This window comes from Eumetopias jubatus, unplaced genomic scaffold (assembly GCF_037043125.1).
Source record: "Eumetopias jubatus isolate StellerSeaLion01/CBP00866 unplaced genomic scaffold, mEumJub1_p1.0 scaffold_14, whole genome shotgun sequence".
Lineage (NCBI taxonomy): Eukaryota > Metazoa > Chordata > Mammalia > Carnivora > Otariidae > Eumetopias > Eumetopias jubatus.
The window spans coordinates 79,328,903-79,349,215 of record NW_028274820.1 but is presented as its reverse complement, the minus strand read 5'-3'; the positions used below and the strand labels follow the sequence as shown (position 1 = coordinate 79,349,215).

Sequence of the window (20,313 nt, the reverse complement as noted above, 5' to 3'; positions counted from 1 at the left end):
TTTTTTTTTTTTTAGTGGGGAGCGGTGGTGAATAGCTTCATGTCTTTAACGTCTTTTGGTGGAGTTTCAAGTGGAAGAGAAGATAAATGCTTGTGGTCATTCTGCCACATTTAATCTGTACTCCCTGCATGATTTTTGACCTTATCCTCTATGATAGTTTTTCCAAAGTGTGTTTAGTGAGGTGTTAATAGTTGTTATTAAAAAAAGGAAAGTGGTTCTGTGGTCAAAAAACGTTTGGGAAAAACTGGGTCAAACGAAGCTAAATAGTTTCTTTGCCATAAGGGCTTTTTGGATCATTTAAAATACTAATATTATTTGAGAATCTTTACAGTAGAGGAGTATACAGAATTTCCCAAACCACAGATCCTGTTTTCACTAGGCTAGAACATCAAAACATGAAGTAGGGAATGCTAATCAAGACAGTAAATAGTCCATCCTAGCTTGACTCTTTAACCTTGGTAGTAAACCCCCTGAAATGAGGGTTTATTGCAAAAAACATGAGATACTTATGGATTGACATCTCTTCCTTAGGCATACTGACATCCTAGGCATTGGTACTGCAGAGGCTGGTGTGTACAGCTGCCTCTTGGGGTCATCATACTAGTTAGCATGGAGTGACTGACACTCTGCTCATCTTTCATTTAATTATCCTTCTTAAGATAGAGAGCCTGATATAGTTGGTGTTACCACCATTCAACAAAAGATGCTCCCTTTGGAACAGGATCTTGTACCAAACCATCTCAGAAAAGGCTGGGCTTCCCTGGGGCTCATGAATTCATTCTCAGCAGGCACTGATTTGTAATCTGATCATCTGGCAGAAAAAGCTAGAATTCTTGCAGACAGTGGACTGAGCGTTAATTATTTTTTGCACAGAAAAAACTGTCTAGGATCACTTTCCCCTGGAAGCGGTTTAAGAATGGTAGGCAGTGAAAGTTCCTGTGACTCCTCTTTAGTGATAAGGCCATTGAGACATTTTAAATGACAACATTGGATTGGAACCACAGAAACATCCTGGTCGGAACGTGAATTCGAGTAATTGAAAGTGAAGCTTCCAAGATGAAAATATTGCAGAAGTCTAGGGCAAGTAAATGCTAGGGAAGAAGAAACCTGCAGCCAACCTCATTCATTTACCAGCACCCTACCAACTATTTACAGTGTCCTTGACCTGATCCTCCTCCACATGATCAAGGACCTTCCTCTTATGCCCTCCTGTTTTCCTTATGTATCCCTTAGTATTGATTATTCCCTTTCTGCCCATAAACACAAAAAGTAGTTCCTCCTATAAGCTGCTCCTAGACCACTTTCTTTTCTAAATCCAGTATCTTTCCTTTATTCTTATTTTCACTTGTTGGAAGGCTTTACCAACCTCCTTTTCTCATTTCTTATACCTCTTCAATCTATTGTAGTTTAATTCATGCCCCCAGTATTGTTACTGAAATTTATATGATAACCACACTCTACTAGAGTTTTCCTCTATCAGTTTATTCTCTAAATTCAAATGCTCCTATTTCTGCGAACTTTGCTTAAATATTGATGTCTCCAAGAGTTCCTTCCTCAGCTCCTCTTACTCTACTCACTTTCTCTGGATGATCTACTTTCATTGTTGCAACTGTTGCCTGTTTTCTGATGACTTCCAACCTTTTATCTCTAGCCGCACCCTGCTCCTCCGAGCTTCAGACTTGTAGAGCCAACCGCCTATGAGATATATCTCCACCTGGATGTCCTACAGGCATCTCAAACACAACATGTTCAAAACGGAATCATCTTTTCCCTGAGCCGGTACCTTCTCAGCCATTCTCTGACTCAATTGCTGGTTCAGCTCTAATACATCACCCAAGTTAGGAGTCGTCTTTGATTCTTTCGACACCCCCATGCTTCAGATAAGATCTACAGATTTTACTTTTAAAAATAGGGCTTGTATTTGCCTCCTTCTCCCTTATACTTGCAGTCTCTGTCCTGGTTTGGGCAAGCTTTTATCATCTCTCACCTGACTTCTGAAAATGTCTCCTGACTTCTCTCCCAAACTCAGCCCTTTTCCCATCTCCCCCCCTTAATGTTATCAGACTTACCTATCTGAGGCAAAGATGTCACCATTTCACTTCTCTATCAAATCTTTCATTGGCTCTCCACGACCTATAGGATGAAGTCTAAGCTCTTACCATGATCTGGCCCTAGCCCACACTTTCCCAGGCCCTGATTTTAACTGATGTTCTACAATATACAGAATTGCATGCTGGGGATATGTTGAGTTTGAGATACTCAAGGGAACCTGAAAAAATGTTTTCCTAGCTCCTTTTACAGTAGTTAGTACAGCGCTCATATAGACACTCAAATCTTTGTTGAATTAAATTGCCATTACTAATTTATTAAAAATAGCCATGCTGATAAATTCTGGGATCTGCTATCTAAGCTATCTATATTTGGATCAGTTCCTTTTTCTCTGAAAGTCATTACCTCAGTGTTTTAGATAGGTGAATTTAAAGGCTTTTTTCTTCATTGTGTTTATGACAAACTTTTAAAGTTTGAAGGAGAAAGGGAAAAACTTCAAGCCCATCACATAGAAGGAAAACTTTTCTAGGTCAGCTAAGCTTTTGTTTACATAATTAAAATTAAATAATAAAGAGTATAAGATGAAGATCTAACAATAATGGGAAATCATCTCTGACAAGGAATTGAAAATCCTTTCTTCTTTCCGTGGTGCCAGAATCAAAGGAAACTTGGTGTTATTAGAGCTGGGTAGTAATGCCAGAGGGATTTTTTTTTCCTTTGGACTGAGTCAAAAGCTGTACACCTGCCAGAAAACAGAGATCTCATGTAAGGTTTATACAGCTGATTAGACTAATTAATAGTCACGAAACAGCTGTGGATTTGCCCCTCCTGCAGCCAGGTCTGGGCCGATAATATTTTTGTATCCTTCCCAGGTTTTGGCTTGCTCATAGTAGATGTTTGCCACATAACTAAAGGCACTATCCAAAACCACTCTTGGGCAAAAGCTACCTGGATCCTGTTTGTTGTCCTGCATAAACATTAGGAAAACAAAATTCCATTTCTGCCCATGAAGAGAAACACCTGCTTTTCTAATCAGCAGGAACATTATAGTCAAAACTGATGCACACCAGTTGGGAAATTGTTTATAGATTCATGGTGGCAACATATTCTCTCTCTCGGTGCCTTGACAGATGAAAGAGGTGCCCCCAAGACCTCTCATCTTACCTATGGCGACACCAGCCCATTGAAGCAGGTTTGTTATGTCTATGATAGAATTCCCACCACAAATCAAAGAGGACACATCAAGATCTTACTGTAATGATTATGGCAATCCTTCTCAGGTATGTGTGAAGCGATTGTGGGAATGGTTTGATTGAACACCAGAAGATACAAAGCTCCCAACCTCAAATTCTTATGGTTCTCACACAGCTGATTTCAATTCTTGCTATTACTGTATGACAAATCGCTTTGCCAGCTCAGAAGATGAGCATAGAGGCAAAAAATGGTTATTATTAACAAATTTCTGCCCTTTAATATGTTTTGCATGAGATCAATAACCTACTTTTCCCTGGCTTGCTACATTAATCATCAAATCATCTTTTGCGAGGGCCTTTAGGTTTTCTTGATTTTTTATAGTAAGCTCACAGTGATTTAAGATGTTGGGTGAGAGTTTGGAAAGATAATAAAACATCAGTGTCAGCACTAGAAACTTCCTGAGGTACAAATAGTGCATATTGTTCAAGACTTAAGTAACAATATGCTTAAGTGACGAACGGGTCAGAGACTTTGTGATGAAGAGAGCCAGTTGAGAAAGATGATCTTATCATTCTGTGGTGTAACTGGAAAGGCAAATGCTCTCAGAAGTATTTTAGCTCAAACAAGAAAACTTCAACATGGATAACACTGCTCCAGAATCAACTGAGATAATTTGGACGATACCTAGGTAGCTTGCCAAGTCAACACACGTTAGAAATAGGGCTTAAAAAGCAATTTGTATATGATCATTGCACATAATTAAAAAGTCAAGTAAGTGACATCTTAAATCATTGTTATGCAAATTAAAGATAATTTTATTAGTAATCTTTAGAAGCCGATATTCTAGTTCTGGTGGTTCAAAGAGTCTTTGTTGTAGTTCTCAAATTCCATGACCATTGGTGTCACTGGTTAATGCTGCGGCAGGAGATACATGTAATGCAATTGTGTGGGAAGGGTATCTTCTGTTTTTAATTGGAGCCATGCTGGAAATCCTTTGGAAGACTTCTCCTTTTTAGGCTTCCAGAGGGACTAAAGATGAAAAAGAAAAACAGATACCCTCCCCAAAAATACTAATTGAAGACACATTATATAAAAAAAGTAAATAAACAAACCTTTTCTAAAAGAGGCAAAAACCCGATCTGTATGTTGTCTTTCAAAGTCCCCATTTTATGTGGGTTTTGGCAACCTCCGACCAGTTTTCGCAGCCAACTCTGGTACTGGGATGGCTCAGTGGCAAGATTATTTCTTCTTCTTCCAGGCTACCTGCTCTTGTGTTCCTAAGTCTTGACTTTTTGCAAATCGGATAGGAACTCAAAGGGTGTTCTATTTTTTTGTGAAAGAAAGAAATAGACACACAGTCTCCTACAGTGTAGAAGCTCTCTGCAACAGCACGGCCAAGCTTCAAGTTACTAGATCAAAACTGAAAATGCCCTGCTGTCCACGGTGGGTGCGGGCTCTCACTTCCCTGAGATGCAGATGCATTTGTCATACACAATTACATATAAAAAACATAACATAGAGTATTTAGAAGAACCAATACAGTGTCAATAACTTTTGGGTAGCCAGAAAAACCTGAGGACCAAAATGGATTCTGACCATCATTTTAGGGCTGAAAAACAGGATCCAAGAATCCTTTAGTTGTCATTTCCCTACTTAACCCAATGACTGCCTTCTGGTTTACAAGGGGGAGAGGTACATTTGAGAAAGAAGGAGTGAACCCATATCTGACAGAATGATCAAATGAGACATTGTCCATTGCAGTTTCAGCAGAATTTTCTGAGATCTAGAGCAAACAACAGGAGCCAAGTAACCTCATATATCAAAGAAATGTCTGCACAATGTATGCAAAACTTGAAAAAGTGTGGATAAAATCCAGCTTGCAAACCTTTGTCTCATTAAAAGAAGAGAATGAAGATGAAGGAAGAGAGAGAATTTCAATTTGAGATGTTGTCCAAAGGCTTGGTGGTGTTCCTCCCTCATAGAGAGTGGCTTCACCCTTGCTTCAAGCCAAGTGGAGGGGCCTTCAAGAGACCAACTTTGAGAGGTGGACATGTGTCCTTTGGGGTTTGCGGAGCATTAGAATTGGTATTGGTATGAGACACTGTGGCTATAGATCAGCTTTAAGGTGGCTGGGGGAAGGATAAAATTATTTTCTGCTATCACCTTATCAGCTTAGCCTATTATATTACTGACTACAGATAAAATCATTTTCACCACGGGGTGTTGGGGGCTACTCAAAACACAGATCCACCTGTTTAATGCATTGGATAAACCATGGAGGAAGGTCATTCATGAGTTTAGCACCTTAAATTGTCTTGATTTTCAAGCTCCACCAAAGACTTGCTACCTTCTTTGGCCACAATTTCTGAGGGAAGGGTTCAGAGTCTATTAGATAAGGCAAGTGTTCTCCAGGTTTCCATCCTTTTGACCGGTGATCCTAGTTTTTAAGTGTCTACATAAAAACTAATTCTTTTTTAACTTCTTATTTTTTAGAGCCTCCAGTTGTGATTGCTACATGTTTTGGCTGAGTGACGTTGAATACCTCATTTGATCGCCTCCTGACATAGTTTTTTAAAACAAAATAACACTGACAATGAAATTAAAGATATAATGAGAAATTTAAAAAATCAAAAGCTACAATAAATAAAGAGCCAGCATAAATACCTCATGAAAATGGCATCCACATGTCCCCTGCAAAAACTCCTTGTATCGCCCCATTGTTATAGTAAATGTGTCAACCACTTCATAGCCATATGTTTTTGCAGCATCCAGAATAATCACATTTTCTTTCCATAAGTTCTGAACTTCACTCTGTATTGCAACGGAGAAGAATGGGAATTTTTTTTATTTAAATTCAATTAGAATGAGAATTTTTATTAAGAGAATTGTTTTATGATTTAATAACTCAGATAGAAATCATGTGAATATCATCGTTTTTACAGATTGGTCCCACTGCAAGAAAAATAATTTCACACGCATTTCTTAAACAAAGATGTGTTGTCAGTTTTTTACTCAAAATATAAGTACAAACATTTATGTATATATAAAATGGCAACACATAAATATCTGGAATGATACACAGTTTGGAACTTTTCCTTCTGTGAAAAGTAATTAGGTTTATTTTCCACAAAGGTTCATTGAAATATTTAAAATTCTCACTTTAAAAGTCAAATTTTGAACATCACAAAGGCTATCTCCATCTATTTAGATTCTTAATCATTTAGTCATTTGAATATTAATTAGTATCTGTTCTGTGCTTAGCTCTGTGCTAAGGGATAATACAAGGATAAATAAATCATGGCCCCTGCTCCTAAGACATTGCATTGTAATAGGAGAAACAGATTTATAAACATTTACTAAGACCTTTATTGGATGTAAATATCCTAGCCTCAGGGCTAGTAGGGAAGAGGGAATAGCTCAGTGGGGCAGGGGGACAGCTAGACAGTGAGGCTTCAGGAAGGAGTTCCAGAGCAGCGTGAGGTTTGCCTGTTGGATGGCGGTGGGGCAACAGAGAAGGCAACAGAGAAGGAGCTGTTCAGGGAACAGCAGAAGTGAGTGAAAGCTCCAGCTGCTGCTTCTCAGGATCATATTCTTCCCTCCCTCCCCAACCATGTCCAAAGCAATGATGGTGCTTGGCAGAAAGTCTAATTCAGGTCCACTGTTGATAGGAGGGACCCCTCCACTAACTACTCTAGCTCTGGGATTTCTCATCAACTTGACTAGTACTTTCTCAGACTTTCCCAGACTGACCTGTAGTCTGAGACTTCCTACCTCATCCATCCTTCATCAGACAATTACAGCCAACCACAGTGCCCAGTAGTGCCCAATATATAGTAGGCACTCCAAAAATATTTGGTGCAAGATTGAGTGATATGCATTAGGTGCTGGGGCCTGAAACTCTTCCTGCCTCCTCAGCACCCTTCCCTTTATCCTTTCCAGACATTCTCCCTAATAAACCCCCTTCCTCTGCTAATTCTGTCTGCTGTCGGTTTCTTGGAGAACCTAAACTGACAGAGGAAGGGACCCGCTCTTGCCTTTTCTAAAGGATAAAAATGCTTCTCATTTTTCAGCTGAAAAAGCATATCATGGGGGCGCTTGGGTGGCTCAGTTGGTTAAGTGTCTGCCTTCGGCTCAGGTCATGATCCCAGGGTCCTGGGATTGAGTCCCACATCAGGCTCCTTGCTCAATGGGGAGCCTGCTTCCCCCTCTCCCTCTAGTCTCCCTGCTTGTGCTCTCTTCTCTCTCTGTGTGTGTGTCAAATAAATAAATAAAATCTTTAAAAAAAAAAGAAAAAGAAAATCACTTGCTTTTGTTGATCCAACTGCAAGGTAAAAGAAGCAGTACAAATATATCTAATTTTCTGTTTTCTCCACTGTGTTAGCATACCTATCTTCAAGAAGAGTGTTCCCCGCCAAATGAAAGTAGTGAATAGAAAAATTCCTAAAGAAGAAATCTAGGGGAAAGGAACATATGTGAATTTGGTTTATGCCATCATGTGAACAATGATGTTCAATATTGTTTGTAGACTTCTTGTCCAGTTACAAGTATTTTCTCAACTTTAATATGTCTAGCTATGAAAGGTATATGGAACTTTACAGTAAGCAGTTTCTAATGAGAGTTTTCTAGAGGAAGGTTGGTTCTCTGGAAAGCAGATTCCTGAGATGGGAATTTGCCTGCAGGAGGCTGACGGGAGAGTGTTTTGGGGATCAACACCCCTAAGGAAGTGATGTAGTTCTAAGAGAGGCTTTTGTGGATCCCCCGGGAGTTCTAGAGCTGGCCTGGTCCCTCCAAGATGGCTCAAATTAGGGAAAGGGGGCTAAATCTTGGTACTCCTACACTGGCAAGTCAGGCCTGGGCAGCAAAAGGCAATTCCTGGCTAGAGTCAGGTGGGAGTCCTTACTGGGCCACACTCCCAGTGGCCCAGGTAAATGAATGCCTCAGTCTTGAAGAGGTGATCTGGGAGGAGCCAAATCATATGAAGTATCACTCACTCATTCTTGTGTGAGATATTTTTTGAGATTCTACTATGTGCTGAGAGTTGTGTATTGCATTCGGGGTACCAGAGTGAGCAATGCAGCCCTCGCTCCCCAGTCCTTGCTCTCACAGAAATTAGCCTAGCAGGGGAGACAGACAACCAAGGATTGTATCTGTTGAGAGACATAAACAAAGACCCATGGCCCTATTATAGGAGCTCCTGGCAGGAGCAGCCAATGGAGTCTAGTGTGTCAATTAAGTCTGCCTAGTGGTAAACTAACACTGGAAGGGTAACTGGAAGTTGTTCAGGTGAAGAGGTGGTGGGCGAGCGGGCTCCACGAAGAGGGAACAGTGACTTCAAAGATCTGGATGTGACTGAGAGCCTGGCATGTTCTATTCTTTCCCCTCCAACTCTCCCCTCCTTTTGTCTTCATTCCATTTGAGAAGACTGATGAGGATCATTAAAGCCACGGTGGGAGGCATACTATTCAACACAGGATCTGGCGCATAAAAGTGTTGTAGAAATGTTTGCTATCTGCTGACATGAATTGATTTTGAGTTTGGAACCTAAATATAAGTAAGGGTCACAAGTACTCCAGTTCCTGCAAGGGGTAAAGTGGGGGTTCAAAGCAGAGTCCTCCAGAAGGAACTGTAACCTTGACTGTAGACTTTAAATAACAGTCAAGGAGATTCAACTCAAAACCATTATCAAAAGAGCTCTCGTTTAATCCCCAACAGCCTCCAACCCTTCAGCTGCCCCAGATGCTAAATACCTCAACTCGTCTTAAGTGACCTTCCCCTCCCCACACTCCCCCTAAGAGGCTGAATTTGGAGACTTGACTTAGGCCACATTCTACCACTTCTCCTGATTTTGCATCAGCGATCTGGCACCGAGGCGGGCAAAGTTTTGAGAAGGCGAGGGGATCGTGTCATCTGTTCCGGGGAAAGCTAAGAGGGCTCAACATAACACACACACACACACACACACACACACACACACACACACACACACACACACACGGAAATCTCACTCGATTTATACAGTAAATGGACAGCTTCCAGTCTCCCCCGGGGCTCCCTGGAGCAAGCACACACAGTCCCTGTGGCCCGTGAACTCTCCTTACTCGAACAAGAGCAGCTGCCTTTCTTTTCTTTTCTGAGACTTCTATTCAGTGCTGAGACCACTTTCCTCTTTTCTGTAAGAACTGGTCGGAGGCCTCTAACTCCTCCCATTCCTGAATATCCAAGCAAAGGGAAAACTAATGATACTACTTCAAAGACTTTTTTTTTTTAAAGCAATCAGTCAGAAATCATCTTCAAAAAAGCCACGCTTTCCCAAAGTACTCATTGATACCAACAAGTTCATTAGTGGTTTCAGCATGAGTCTTTAAAGGTGTATGAAATGTTAGTGGGGTAAGGGGATACTTAAAGATTAATCTTTCTCATCCAGGCCTCAGTTCTTTATTTTTTCATAGCATGGCATCCCCTTTCTTTTCTTATAGCTCAAGGCATTATTCACAACATGTTAATGGGATATGGTCGCCTTATTTCCAGGAATAAGTAAGTATAACTGATTTGAAATCCTAATCCTTAAGTACATTATCTCCTTTGATTTTTATGAACGTGGCTAAATCTTATATAGTGCCTTGTAGGTCCTTTTTCAGACATCAGCAAAGATCCTTATAGGAACCATAAAGTTCATGCAGCCTGGAGGAAATGGGCCTACCTGTGTCAAGAAATGCAATCCATCCACTGGGAGATGAAATCCAATTCCCAAAGTTTTGATGATCACAAGGATATTGAGTAAATTTTCCCTGAGAAATAATCAGAATTCTGAGGTCATAAACTTTGATTACATTTCTTGGTGTTTGTGCTTACATAAACAAATACAATGGAATTCTTTTAGGATGTGATAATTGGCATATAAGACTAAATTCTCATTTTATAGATTTGGTATATTTTAGGGTTTTGGTTTTTCTTTTTTTTTTTTTTTTTGTAGACAGAGTTTTATGTGTCAGTGGGTGTGTTTTTTACCTGTAGTAAATATAAATGTGGATACCGAAGAGTTCTCTTGTGATTGGATACAAAAAGTATTTTGAAACATTTTAAACTGGACTTCAAGTATGTAGTTCTAAATTACAAGCTGCTCTTTCCATAAAATCTTGATAAAATTGAGTCACCTCAAAGGTGACTTTTCTTTTTCACTTCGAATACTAATGACAATTCTTGTTGCAGAAACTTACCTCTTCAAAACCTTGTGAATAATTTGTAGGTGATTAGAATTGAGCCACTGAACACCACCGACGACCAATACCGTCCGGCCCGTGTTCTCCAGGGGACGGGATCTGAAATCCAGAAAGGAAAACAACACATGTTGCCTTGAAACAGATGCTCAACATTTTCTCAGCAGTGCCTCACATTTCACTGAACCATAGCTAGCATCTGATCACCGGACCTCCTTGTCGTTTCCAACTTGTTTTCATCCATATTACTTGGGATTTAAGCTTTTCAGCACATTTGATGTACAGGGAGCAATTATGGCCCCCAGTAAAATGTCAGTCCATTGTGGCATTACGCCATCCATAATAGTTCCACTGTACCTTTGCAAGAGATGTTCGAGTGCTTTCTCAAACGTTGGTCTCAAGGAAGGGCTTATCCAGAACTGAGGATAGTAGGAATAACTGATCAAAGTCTTCCCACCGTTGATGTTGTGATAGAATTTCATGCCGTGCACCTTCTGCCATTCCTGCAGGGTTTCATTTAGTCTTTCAATCAGATAGTACATTATTCCTCTGTTGGTTGAATCTCCGATGAAAAGAATCTATGAAGTAAAGAAAAAATATTTGCTTTCAAATCCGATGTTTACATGGTGTGAGAGACAATACAAAGTAAGTAATTTGTTGAATACTCCTAAAGGCACAAGGCTAATTCCTTGAAGGAAAGCCCTTTCAGCTGTTAGAAATGACATTCATCATATCCTCCCCCAAACCTGTTCATTTTCCTCTCCTCCATATTCCTCACAATGCTATCAGCCTCTGACTTGCTCACTCATGTTTAAAGCTTCTTGCTTTCTGCTCTCTTGTTTCTCCACTTCCCTTAGGCACTTTGCTTTCCTATCTAACGAGCTTAACAGATTTTATGGATTCAAATAGTCATGAGATATTTTAGTGCTATAAGAATACTTAGAGATTTTTCCAACCTCTTCATTTCATAGATATGAAAACTGGGACTCCACTGAGGTTAGACAGCTCAGTAGAAGTCACACCACTGTTTGAGAAAAGAGCCACAGAACTGGAGCCTGAGTCTCTGAACAGCTATGTCCCAGGGAGCGAACCCCAGCCCCATTGGCCCTGGAAGACTCGTACTTACCCCCTCCTCCATACCCCCCCCCCCCCCCCCCCGCGCCGTGAAGCAGCTCTGCTTCAGGCTCCTATCACCCCAGAGCTGTGGGAATGGCTGCCCTCGAAGTCAGGCTATATGCACAGCACTACTGTGAGAAATTTCCCAATGCCTACTTCTGGTCCTCTCACTTTCATGCTCAAAAACCTTACTGGCTGTCCATTTTCTATAGAATCAAGCCCACGTGACTTAGGTTCAGCCAACATTTGCAGAAATTTTATTGCATATCAGACTCTGCTAGGTGGAGATTTCACACGGGGCACCCCATTTTAATCATAATGGTGAGGTTTGAGTCATTATTTCCATTTCACAGACAAGGAATTTGAAGCTCAAGGAGATTGAGGTCATAAATCTAGTAAATGGGGAATGCAGGACTCAAACCTAGGCCCTTTGACTCCAAGTGCAGGGTCAATGGTCCCGTCTTCTCAATGCTTCCCCTTGTGTAAGCAGGTCAGATTCCTACTTTTTCGCTGAACATGATTTGCACTCTCCTGCAACATCTGTTTCCCCTTGTGCTAACCCGCCTGCCTAGCAAGCTCTTCCCTCTACAACCCCACCTGTGTAAACGCTACACAACCTCCAGACCCCAAAGAAACAACCGTCTCTCCCAGTGGGTCTTGTCCAATGCCCCAGCTTGTCCAATGACCTTCTCTATCCTCTGTGATTTCATTACATTTTTAATTTCCATTACAGATTTTATCAAAGACTACATGACATTATGGCTATTTGTGTCTGTGTCTTTTTTCTCATATCACATCTAGAAATATTTGAGGTCAGAGTCAGGGTTAATTTCTAAATTCTAATTTTCCCCATACTACCATGCATACACTTTAAAAATATTTATTGAATTGAAAATCAAAGGGACTTTTGTTAGAGACAATCCTTTTTAATGTCTTTGGACAGGTTTATTTCATTCTTCAGTTTTCTCTCTCTGTGTTGCGATTTCTCTTTCTGTTAGTCATGCACATATTTTTCTCTGATTTTAACAGCAGTCATTGCTGTCATTTCTCAGGACTACTGCATTTGTCCATACACAGCAAAGTGAGTGAGAATCTGCAAATTTCATTCTTCCATCGTAAATGTAGTCTATTAGCTGTGTGAAGAAATCCCCAAGCATCTCCGATTTGCCCTCAGATCAAACACCCAAAGCGTCGTCAAGCTAAACTGAAAAATTTAAGATGTCAAGGCCCCAGTCACTGATCCTCTCAGTCAAGTTCCATTTGGGGCAATAAAATTCCAGTATGATAAAATAATTTGTGAAATCACTTGAAATTCTTCTCACTGGATGTAGCCTGTATAACGATTTGTTTTTCTGGTCTAGATTTCTGATTTTTAAAAGTGAAATTTAAATCATCTGGAAAGCTCTTAATTTCAGATACTAGTAATTACCCAGCTCCATCTGTACTAGTTTGCTGGGGCTGCCATGACAAAGTACCACACACTGGGTGGCTTATCCAACAGAAATTAATTTTCTCATGATTCTGGAGGCCAGAAGTCCACGATCAAGGTATTTGCATGGTTGAACTCTTCTGAGGGCCTTTCTCCTTGTCCTGTCGATGGTCAACTTCCCTCTGTGTGTTCACATGGTCTTTCCTCTGTGTGCCTCTGTGTCCTAATCTCCTGTTCTTGTGAGGACACCAGTCACACTGGATTAGAGCCCAGTCACACTGGATTAGAGCCCGCCCATAAGACCTGATTTCACCCTCATTACCTCTTTTAAAGGCTCTACCTGCAAACACAGTCACATTCTGAGGTGTTGGGAGTTAGGACCTCAGTGTCTGAATTTGGCTGGGTGGGAACACATTTCAGCTCTTAACACCGGTAAAAGACCTTTAAGATCAGCTCTTAAACTAAAGTGTCACTACAGGTTTTCCGACAGGTTCTTTTCATTACGGTGTGGAGATGCAATCCCTTCTAGGGTATCTCCTGGCAGCCAGTAAGATCACTGGGGGGGTCTGTATTGTGGTCTGCAGGGAGAGATCCAGGGGTTTAGGAAAATCAAAGTAGCTGCATGTTACTGAGAGAAAAACATTTTGAGATATTTGTTCTTTTCTGTGGGGTGATACAAAGATGCAGCCCACAGAAAATGTCAGAGGCAAAAAGAATTACATGTCAGAATTCTTAGGTACAGTAATTTATTACCTAGACAATCTTAGATAAATTATGACTGCCCCAAAGCTTCCTTCTCTTATGTGTAAAATGGGGGAATATAACAGCACCACCTTAGAGAACGTCAGGGAGATGTTCATACCTGTCTTGTTCCTGGCGCACGGTAAGCTCCCAGTGTGAGCTAGCATGAAGACACAGCGAAGTGTAGTGTTTGTGAAGGCATCCAGTGGGCCTTGCAGTGCATTGCTAGGCACTTTAAATTCATTAACTTGTTTAGAAGAAACGCCAGAGAAGATGGGGAATGTCTCAGTCACAGCGCTTGCCCTACGAACCCTGCTGCAGATCCCCAGCAGGACTCACAGGGCTGCTGGTGAAACTGGAGCTCTGGATGGAGAACCAGAAGAGAGATTCCACCCTGAGCAAACCGACACTCTCAGAACCACCTCTCGCCTCTCCATCCCTGACTAGTGACCAACAAGACCTGCAGGGATGGGAGAAGGAAGCCTCATCTACCAACATGTGCAAGATGAGTGCTAAATTGCAAATAACGAGGTAGCATTTTTCAAGTCTAGCAGACAGGACTCTGAGAAGAATATTTCCTAAAGAATTGTTTTCTCCCGATGCCTTTCTATTCATGAAAGAGAGAGATGATACATTGTAACTAAAATGAAAATGCAGTTGTGATTTTAAGATGGCCTGTTCTGTAGGGGAGCAGTTTTTGTAAGAGGCTGATGGATATTCTTAACTAAAAGATTTCTAACTTCAAAAGATTAGTTCTTTTAAGTGCACATACACAATTTAAAAGTAACATCAGGAAATAGAGTGGGTTTCCCCCCCAGCCCCAGTTACATGGCTAATAGTCCATCTTTATATCTTTTAGATCATTCAATTTGGGGAATTTTCAAAAAGGAAATTTGTACATTATTTGTTTTAAAGGTCAGCTTTAAAAGGCCTAAATTTCCATAACAAATATCCATAACTGGCCATAGAATTTGTAAGTAATTCTTCTCTCCTGTGAATATTATTGCCCTACACTAGCATGCACAGGTGCTGGCTGGCATAGGCAATTAATGAAAAAAAAAAACCTGTGATCATTAAGTACAAATAACCAGTAAGCAATTATAAAAACAACCAATGTCAGCAATAAAACATCAAAATAACTAGTTTTTCCCCCTACCAAAATAGCAAAGATTTTGAAAGCCCCTACAGTCTTATGGAGCTCAGGGACATGAACTCTCTCATATACGATTGTGCGAGAGCTATGAGGGAGAGGTTTTATCTTCTTTCTTTTCAACTGTTGAATCCCAAGTTCCAGAATAGTGCCTGGCATAAGAGTTGGTTCTCATGTGTTAAATGGTTGAATGGAAAGTTTGCTGTCGTGTGTAAATTGGCAGATTTTAAGGAATTCCCCTTCTAGGAAATATTTAAGGATGTCCATTACAATATATTTTAAAAGCCAAATACATTGGAAGCAGTGCAAGTATCTACCAGATTCCTTATATTAAGGTATAATCATCCACTTGAATTTTTTTTCATCTTTTAACAATGATACTATAATATGGATACACTGTGATGGGGAAGATTTCAGTTAGCTTTTATGAAAAGCTCATTGCAATCAGAATATAAGTAACGATGGCACGTTTGTGAAAGTAAAGCATGTGGATGTGTAGAAGGGGTCGTGGAAAGTTACCCATGGTTATTTTGAAGGGGAGGATATGACAGTTTATTCTCTTTCCCAAAATGAACGTATATTGGCTTTTTCCGACAATAATCAAAAACCCCACAAAAGCAGCTGCCGTGACAGCAATAACAGTAAGTCCGTTTTGTTTAAAAATGCTTTGAAAATTCACATTAAAAATAATCAGCTTAAACAAATTTTAGTTCAACTTTTGTGAAACAATGGCTTAAGGGTCGGTTCAATTAGCCCATCACGGGAATCATGTGACTCCTATTTCGGACCGCAGTGCAACTTTATCCCAAAGACTGAATGGCATTTTCCCATGCAGCATCTTCTCTGGTCCTTTGGTGCAAGAGGGGAGCCTGCTTCCATCCAGGTGGGCCCTGGAGAGTAGCAGGAGCTTCTGGGCCTGGATGTGTCCTGGGAGGCTGGACCTCAACTCATCAGTGGGAGACAGAGATGTGGTTAGGGGAGTTTTGTATCTGTTCTATTCCCGAGACTTGGCAGGCAGTATGTCATTGAGAAGTTCACAGGGGCTGGCGTATTTCCTACTCTTTTTCATACCACCGTGGACCAGAGGACCTAGAAGCATATCATGTTCCTAGGCTCTATTAAAGCTTGGGGCTTATTAAAAAGTCACCTTATTAAAAGCACATGAAATCGTTTAATTATCTTTGTTTTCATTTCTTAGTATTATATGGTCCCTGTATTAGGTGGGGTAGGCTATGTGCTATAACAAATAGAGCTCCGAGAAGTATAATGGCCTACACGCAATGGAAGTTTATTTCTCCCTTGGGAAAACAGTCCAAGTGGTTCCAGGCAGGTGTATGTGTGGAGTGGGGGCAGGGTCCCTGGATGGTTAGACTGTGCCTATTTCAATGATGGTTTCGAAGAGCTTTGCAGGCATTGATATTCAGCTGAGGGAAGGAGTAAGGAGCTGCCAGGTTGTCTGTGGGCCCACCTTAGCAGCTGGGCACATCCCTGCTGCTCACACATTCCACTGGTTAGAACTCCGTCATAGGGCAGCACCTAATTTCAAGGGAGACTGAGATAGGTAGTCAAGCTACATTTGCCAGGAAGAGGAGGAAATGGGTCTGATGAACACTTAGCTAGCCTTTACACATTCTCCTACATGCTGTCTTTCTGGGGAAAAATCTAAACTCTAAATGCAGATTTTTCCACATATGATTTAGTGAAAGTATGAAACGGCTAAATTTATAATCCACATGATGCACAGAAAGACTTCTTTGAAAAATCAGTCCTTGAGACATATAACAGCAAGAAGTATTGCTAGTATTAATATTAGTATTAGTATAAGTATTAGTGAAAATGCAACCAAGATTGGGAATTTTTGACTGAAATATAAAAGTAAAATGATTTTCATTCCATTCATCATGAATGAAAGGAACTAAGAATGGTGATACTTAAACATGCAAATATTGTACTTTATTACCTCCTTTCTGCAGAGTCATCAAAAAGTAACAAGGACCTAGGTAGCAAAGCAAGTTATAAAGAAATGAAAAGAGAAGCACTGGGGGCTATCTTGGTTGAATCAATATAAAGGCAGTAAAATGTCTGGAGCCTGTTAGCTTCTCAGATTCTCCTGATCTGATGAGGCTAAAAAAGAATTGGGTATGTGTAGAATTAATAGGCCAGGAAAAAACCCTTGATTTTCAATAATTTCCCTCCTTCCTCTCTTTCCTCTTGCATAGGTTCTATCTTCAGTATTCACTGAAATAGGGATATTTCTTCAGAACCAACAAAATGCATGTAGATGCCAAGACAGGACTCAGTCCAGCTTACAGGAACCCACTGAAACCTTCCAGGAGGGGAAATTATATAGGCATGCCATAGAAGCTACTTGTCCATTAATCTAGGCAATGCCTGCTTACTGGAGTGCTCTCTCGTAGGTAAATAAGGAAATAACAGTGAGGTAAAGGGGTGTTTTACTCATTACCTCTAGTCCAGGGCCAACCTTAGCCCATCTATTTAGAAAGCTCCATAGTGATTCTGATGAGCCCTGTGATAGGGCACCACTGTTCTCATAAGATAAATGTTCATTTCTAAATGAAGCAAGGGGTCATTCAGTCCTAACAGGAAGCTAAAACTGATCAGATGACTAATGATAATTAGGGCATGATGAAAATCTAGCTCAGCAAAGCATCTCCTTGTGAAATATAATATGGTTACAATGAATGTTTTCCAATGATGCATTTTGATTAAATCAGCTATAGATAACCAACCAAATTGCTCTTTGGGATCAAGAACAAATGTAAACTGCCATTTAGGCAAATCACCCTCAAATACATGAAATTTGGCACAAAGGGGAAACAAACAACTAAACTCTATCACCTAGACATAGATCTTGTAGCTGCATGGAACAAAATTATTTATCCATATTGCCATTCTATCTGGGCTGTGGGCGTTATGGATAAGCCATCCTTTCCTGGGGAGAGTGAGGTGATTTCCTTCCCTTTTATCCTTCCCTTCATATTGAAACTGACAAGCAACAATGAATTGTGTAACTGCAATAGAACTCACATATTAGAACATATTATTATAAATTAGCCACACTTCAAAAATTTAAACACCTTGAATCCAAGACACTACTTAACTTGCAAAGGTTACTTAAAGATGTAAGTTCCATTTCCTGTTTTAACAGCTGAGTTTAAGTACTTTCAGTAAATACTGCCTTATTATATTTTCCTTCCTTAATTGCACTCTTCTCTCAGATACTGTTTTAAATTCTGAGCTATGTTTTCAACTGACAAACAAAATAAGGGCTTGCTTAATTCAGTTTGGTCAGGCTCCTAAATTTTTTCTGTTGTAAATTTGATTATCATATTTCTAAACTATATCCTATAAATTTCGCACTGTGATTACAAAGTTATGCTCTGATAAATTTTTGTGGATGTTCCGTTCAGAGCTTGTTAAGTAAGAAGTGGGTATCTATTTAGAGAAATGTGTGAGAGTATAATTGAAAACATAGCTTGTATTTTTCAATTGATTTTGCTTTGACTCAACACGGTTACACAACATAAAACCTATACATATCTGTGAAATAACTCATACTTGGGTAAGGTGAGGGTTTAAAAGGAGCCCCACATTTACCTGCCCTTCATACACAAATAAGTGTGACATCGAAATGGGCTACAAGTGCTTGAAGGAGAAACCTTGTTCCATGTTTCCTCCAGAGACCAGCCTCCTGTTTGCATCACCGTAGCGAAGGCAAATGACTGAGTCTAGAAAGTAACAGTACTGCTCACACGCCACTAAGCACAGTGGGGTTCCTGGTCAAAGTTACTGGAAACTTGAACCCCTTTTTAAGTCTCAACTGATTTGTGCCTTGCTCTGTCCTCACAGGTGGGCATGTATTTCCAAGTATAGCCTTGCATTCATTAGTGTAGAACGGTAGTAAAAAGATGTATAAGGTCATAATAACAACATAAGGAAATTCAGTTGAGGGAAATGACCACTTGGAGATTCTAAAGAAAGCAGAATGCTAGAAGGCCTAACTTTCCAATCATTCTCACCAGCCCCGTCAAATTCTATTGCATTTAAATCTGGTTCTTTGGAGGAAGATAATTCTGTTTAATGCAGTCCCAAAAGCTGAAGCTTGCCTTGATTAGGATTTAAAATAAAGTTCTGTTTATTTTGTGGCACAGCATTTGCACTGCCTATTCGTGGCAACAGTGAACCTCGGCTTCTCACTGTAAAAAAATCTGAGTTTTACATATTAATTGACAGTCTTCAGGTTAGTAAGGCTACTATGCTGTTAGAATTTGCATGTTTAGGTATATCCCACTTTTACATAATCCAAGAAGCATAAATTGCTACACTGACAAATGAGAAACTTGGACTCCTCTCTTGCACTCCTGATTGGTTCCTGCCCATCATCTGTTCCTTCCAATCCAAGGGAAATCCAAGAAGGCACTAGGCTTGAGGGATAGGACTCTCCCTACAGATTCTTTTTGGGGGAAAAATGAAGATCCCTATTTTTTTTCCAGTTCAGTTAAGCCATTTCAAAGTAACGTGTTTGGTAGATTGCTTATAACTACCACCACCGTCCTTTGTAGGCACTTTTAGCAACTTTCTAGAACCTGGGAGTCCAGGGTGTCACCCTCTAGGGGCTCTGTACCTTTGCAACCCACTATGTTGTAACACTCACTTCTCTCATGTGTCTCCTTCTACTAGAAATTTAGCTCTTTGGAGGATCGTGTTTGTATGCCCCTAGAACAGACTCTTAGCTCATCAAAAGCTAGATGAGTGAATGGGCAGTGGAACATCATGAAAGTTACAAAAAGTTTTGTTATACAAGGTTTCTGATGTGGAGCACCAGAGTTAAGCTGATGGAGTCGGTGAATAAAGAATCCCTTCGTCTGATGGGATCAGAACTGTAGTGCAGCCTTGCTGACCACCAGTCCGAACCCTCTCCCTGCCCACGACCCTGCTACCCTTATGCAGATGTGAAGTAAATTTCTGTACAAAGTCGCTCAAATAACATGTTTCGTTTGAACGTTTGACACAGTAGAAACTGAGTACCCCCCTGAAATGTCAGTATATATGGTGTTTAAAAAACAAAATATTTATGTTACTTGTTTTTCTATTTTTGTAATTGGTATGCTTTAACATATATTTGTCTTTGGAATAGAATAATGATTATGAAAAATTCTGGGTAGGATGAGCATTGTCTTCATTTAGTAATGAAAGAGTGTCAAGATACTTTGTATATATATATTTTTCTCATGGAGAGTGAGAAATAAATATACTGGGAAAACTTTTTGCTAACCTACTTCTATTCATAAATGGTGTTTCCTTAAGATAAGTGCTATTTGATAGTCGAAATTGTGAAAGTTTACACAATTATGTCTGTGCTGTGTGGTGTGTGTGTGCGTGCATGCACCTGTCTG

The 20,313-nt window shown here is 40.2% G+C and overlaps 1 protein-coding gene across 1 annotated transcript in view; it reads right to left on the bottom strand.

Moving 5' to 3' along the window:
- The window catches only part of CPED1 (cadherin like and PC-esterase domain containing 1), a 267,619-nt gene that overhangs the window by 7,965 nt on the left and 239,341 nt on the right, over nucleotides 1-20,313 (bottom strand). Inside the window, exons 18-21 of the mRNA XM_028104949.2 lie at nucleotides 10,818-11,038; nucleotides 10,461-10,562; nucleotides 9,944-10,031; nucleotides 5,908-6,054 (exon numbers count right to left, since the gene is read on the bottom strand). Coding sequence (XP_027960750.2) covers nucleotides 5,908-6,054; nucleotides 9,944-10,031; nucleotides 10,461-10,562; nucleotides 10,818-11,038 — 558 coding nt within the window. The remainder of the gene's footprint in view (nucleotides 1-5,907; nucleotides 6,055-9,943; nucleotides 10,032-10,460; nucleotides 10,563-10,817; nucleotides 11,039-20,313) is intronic.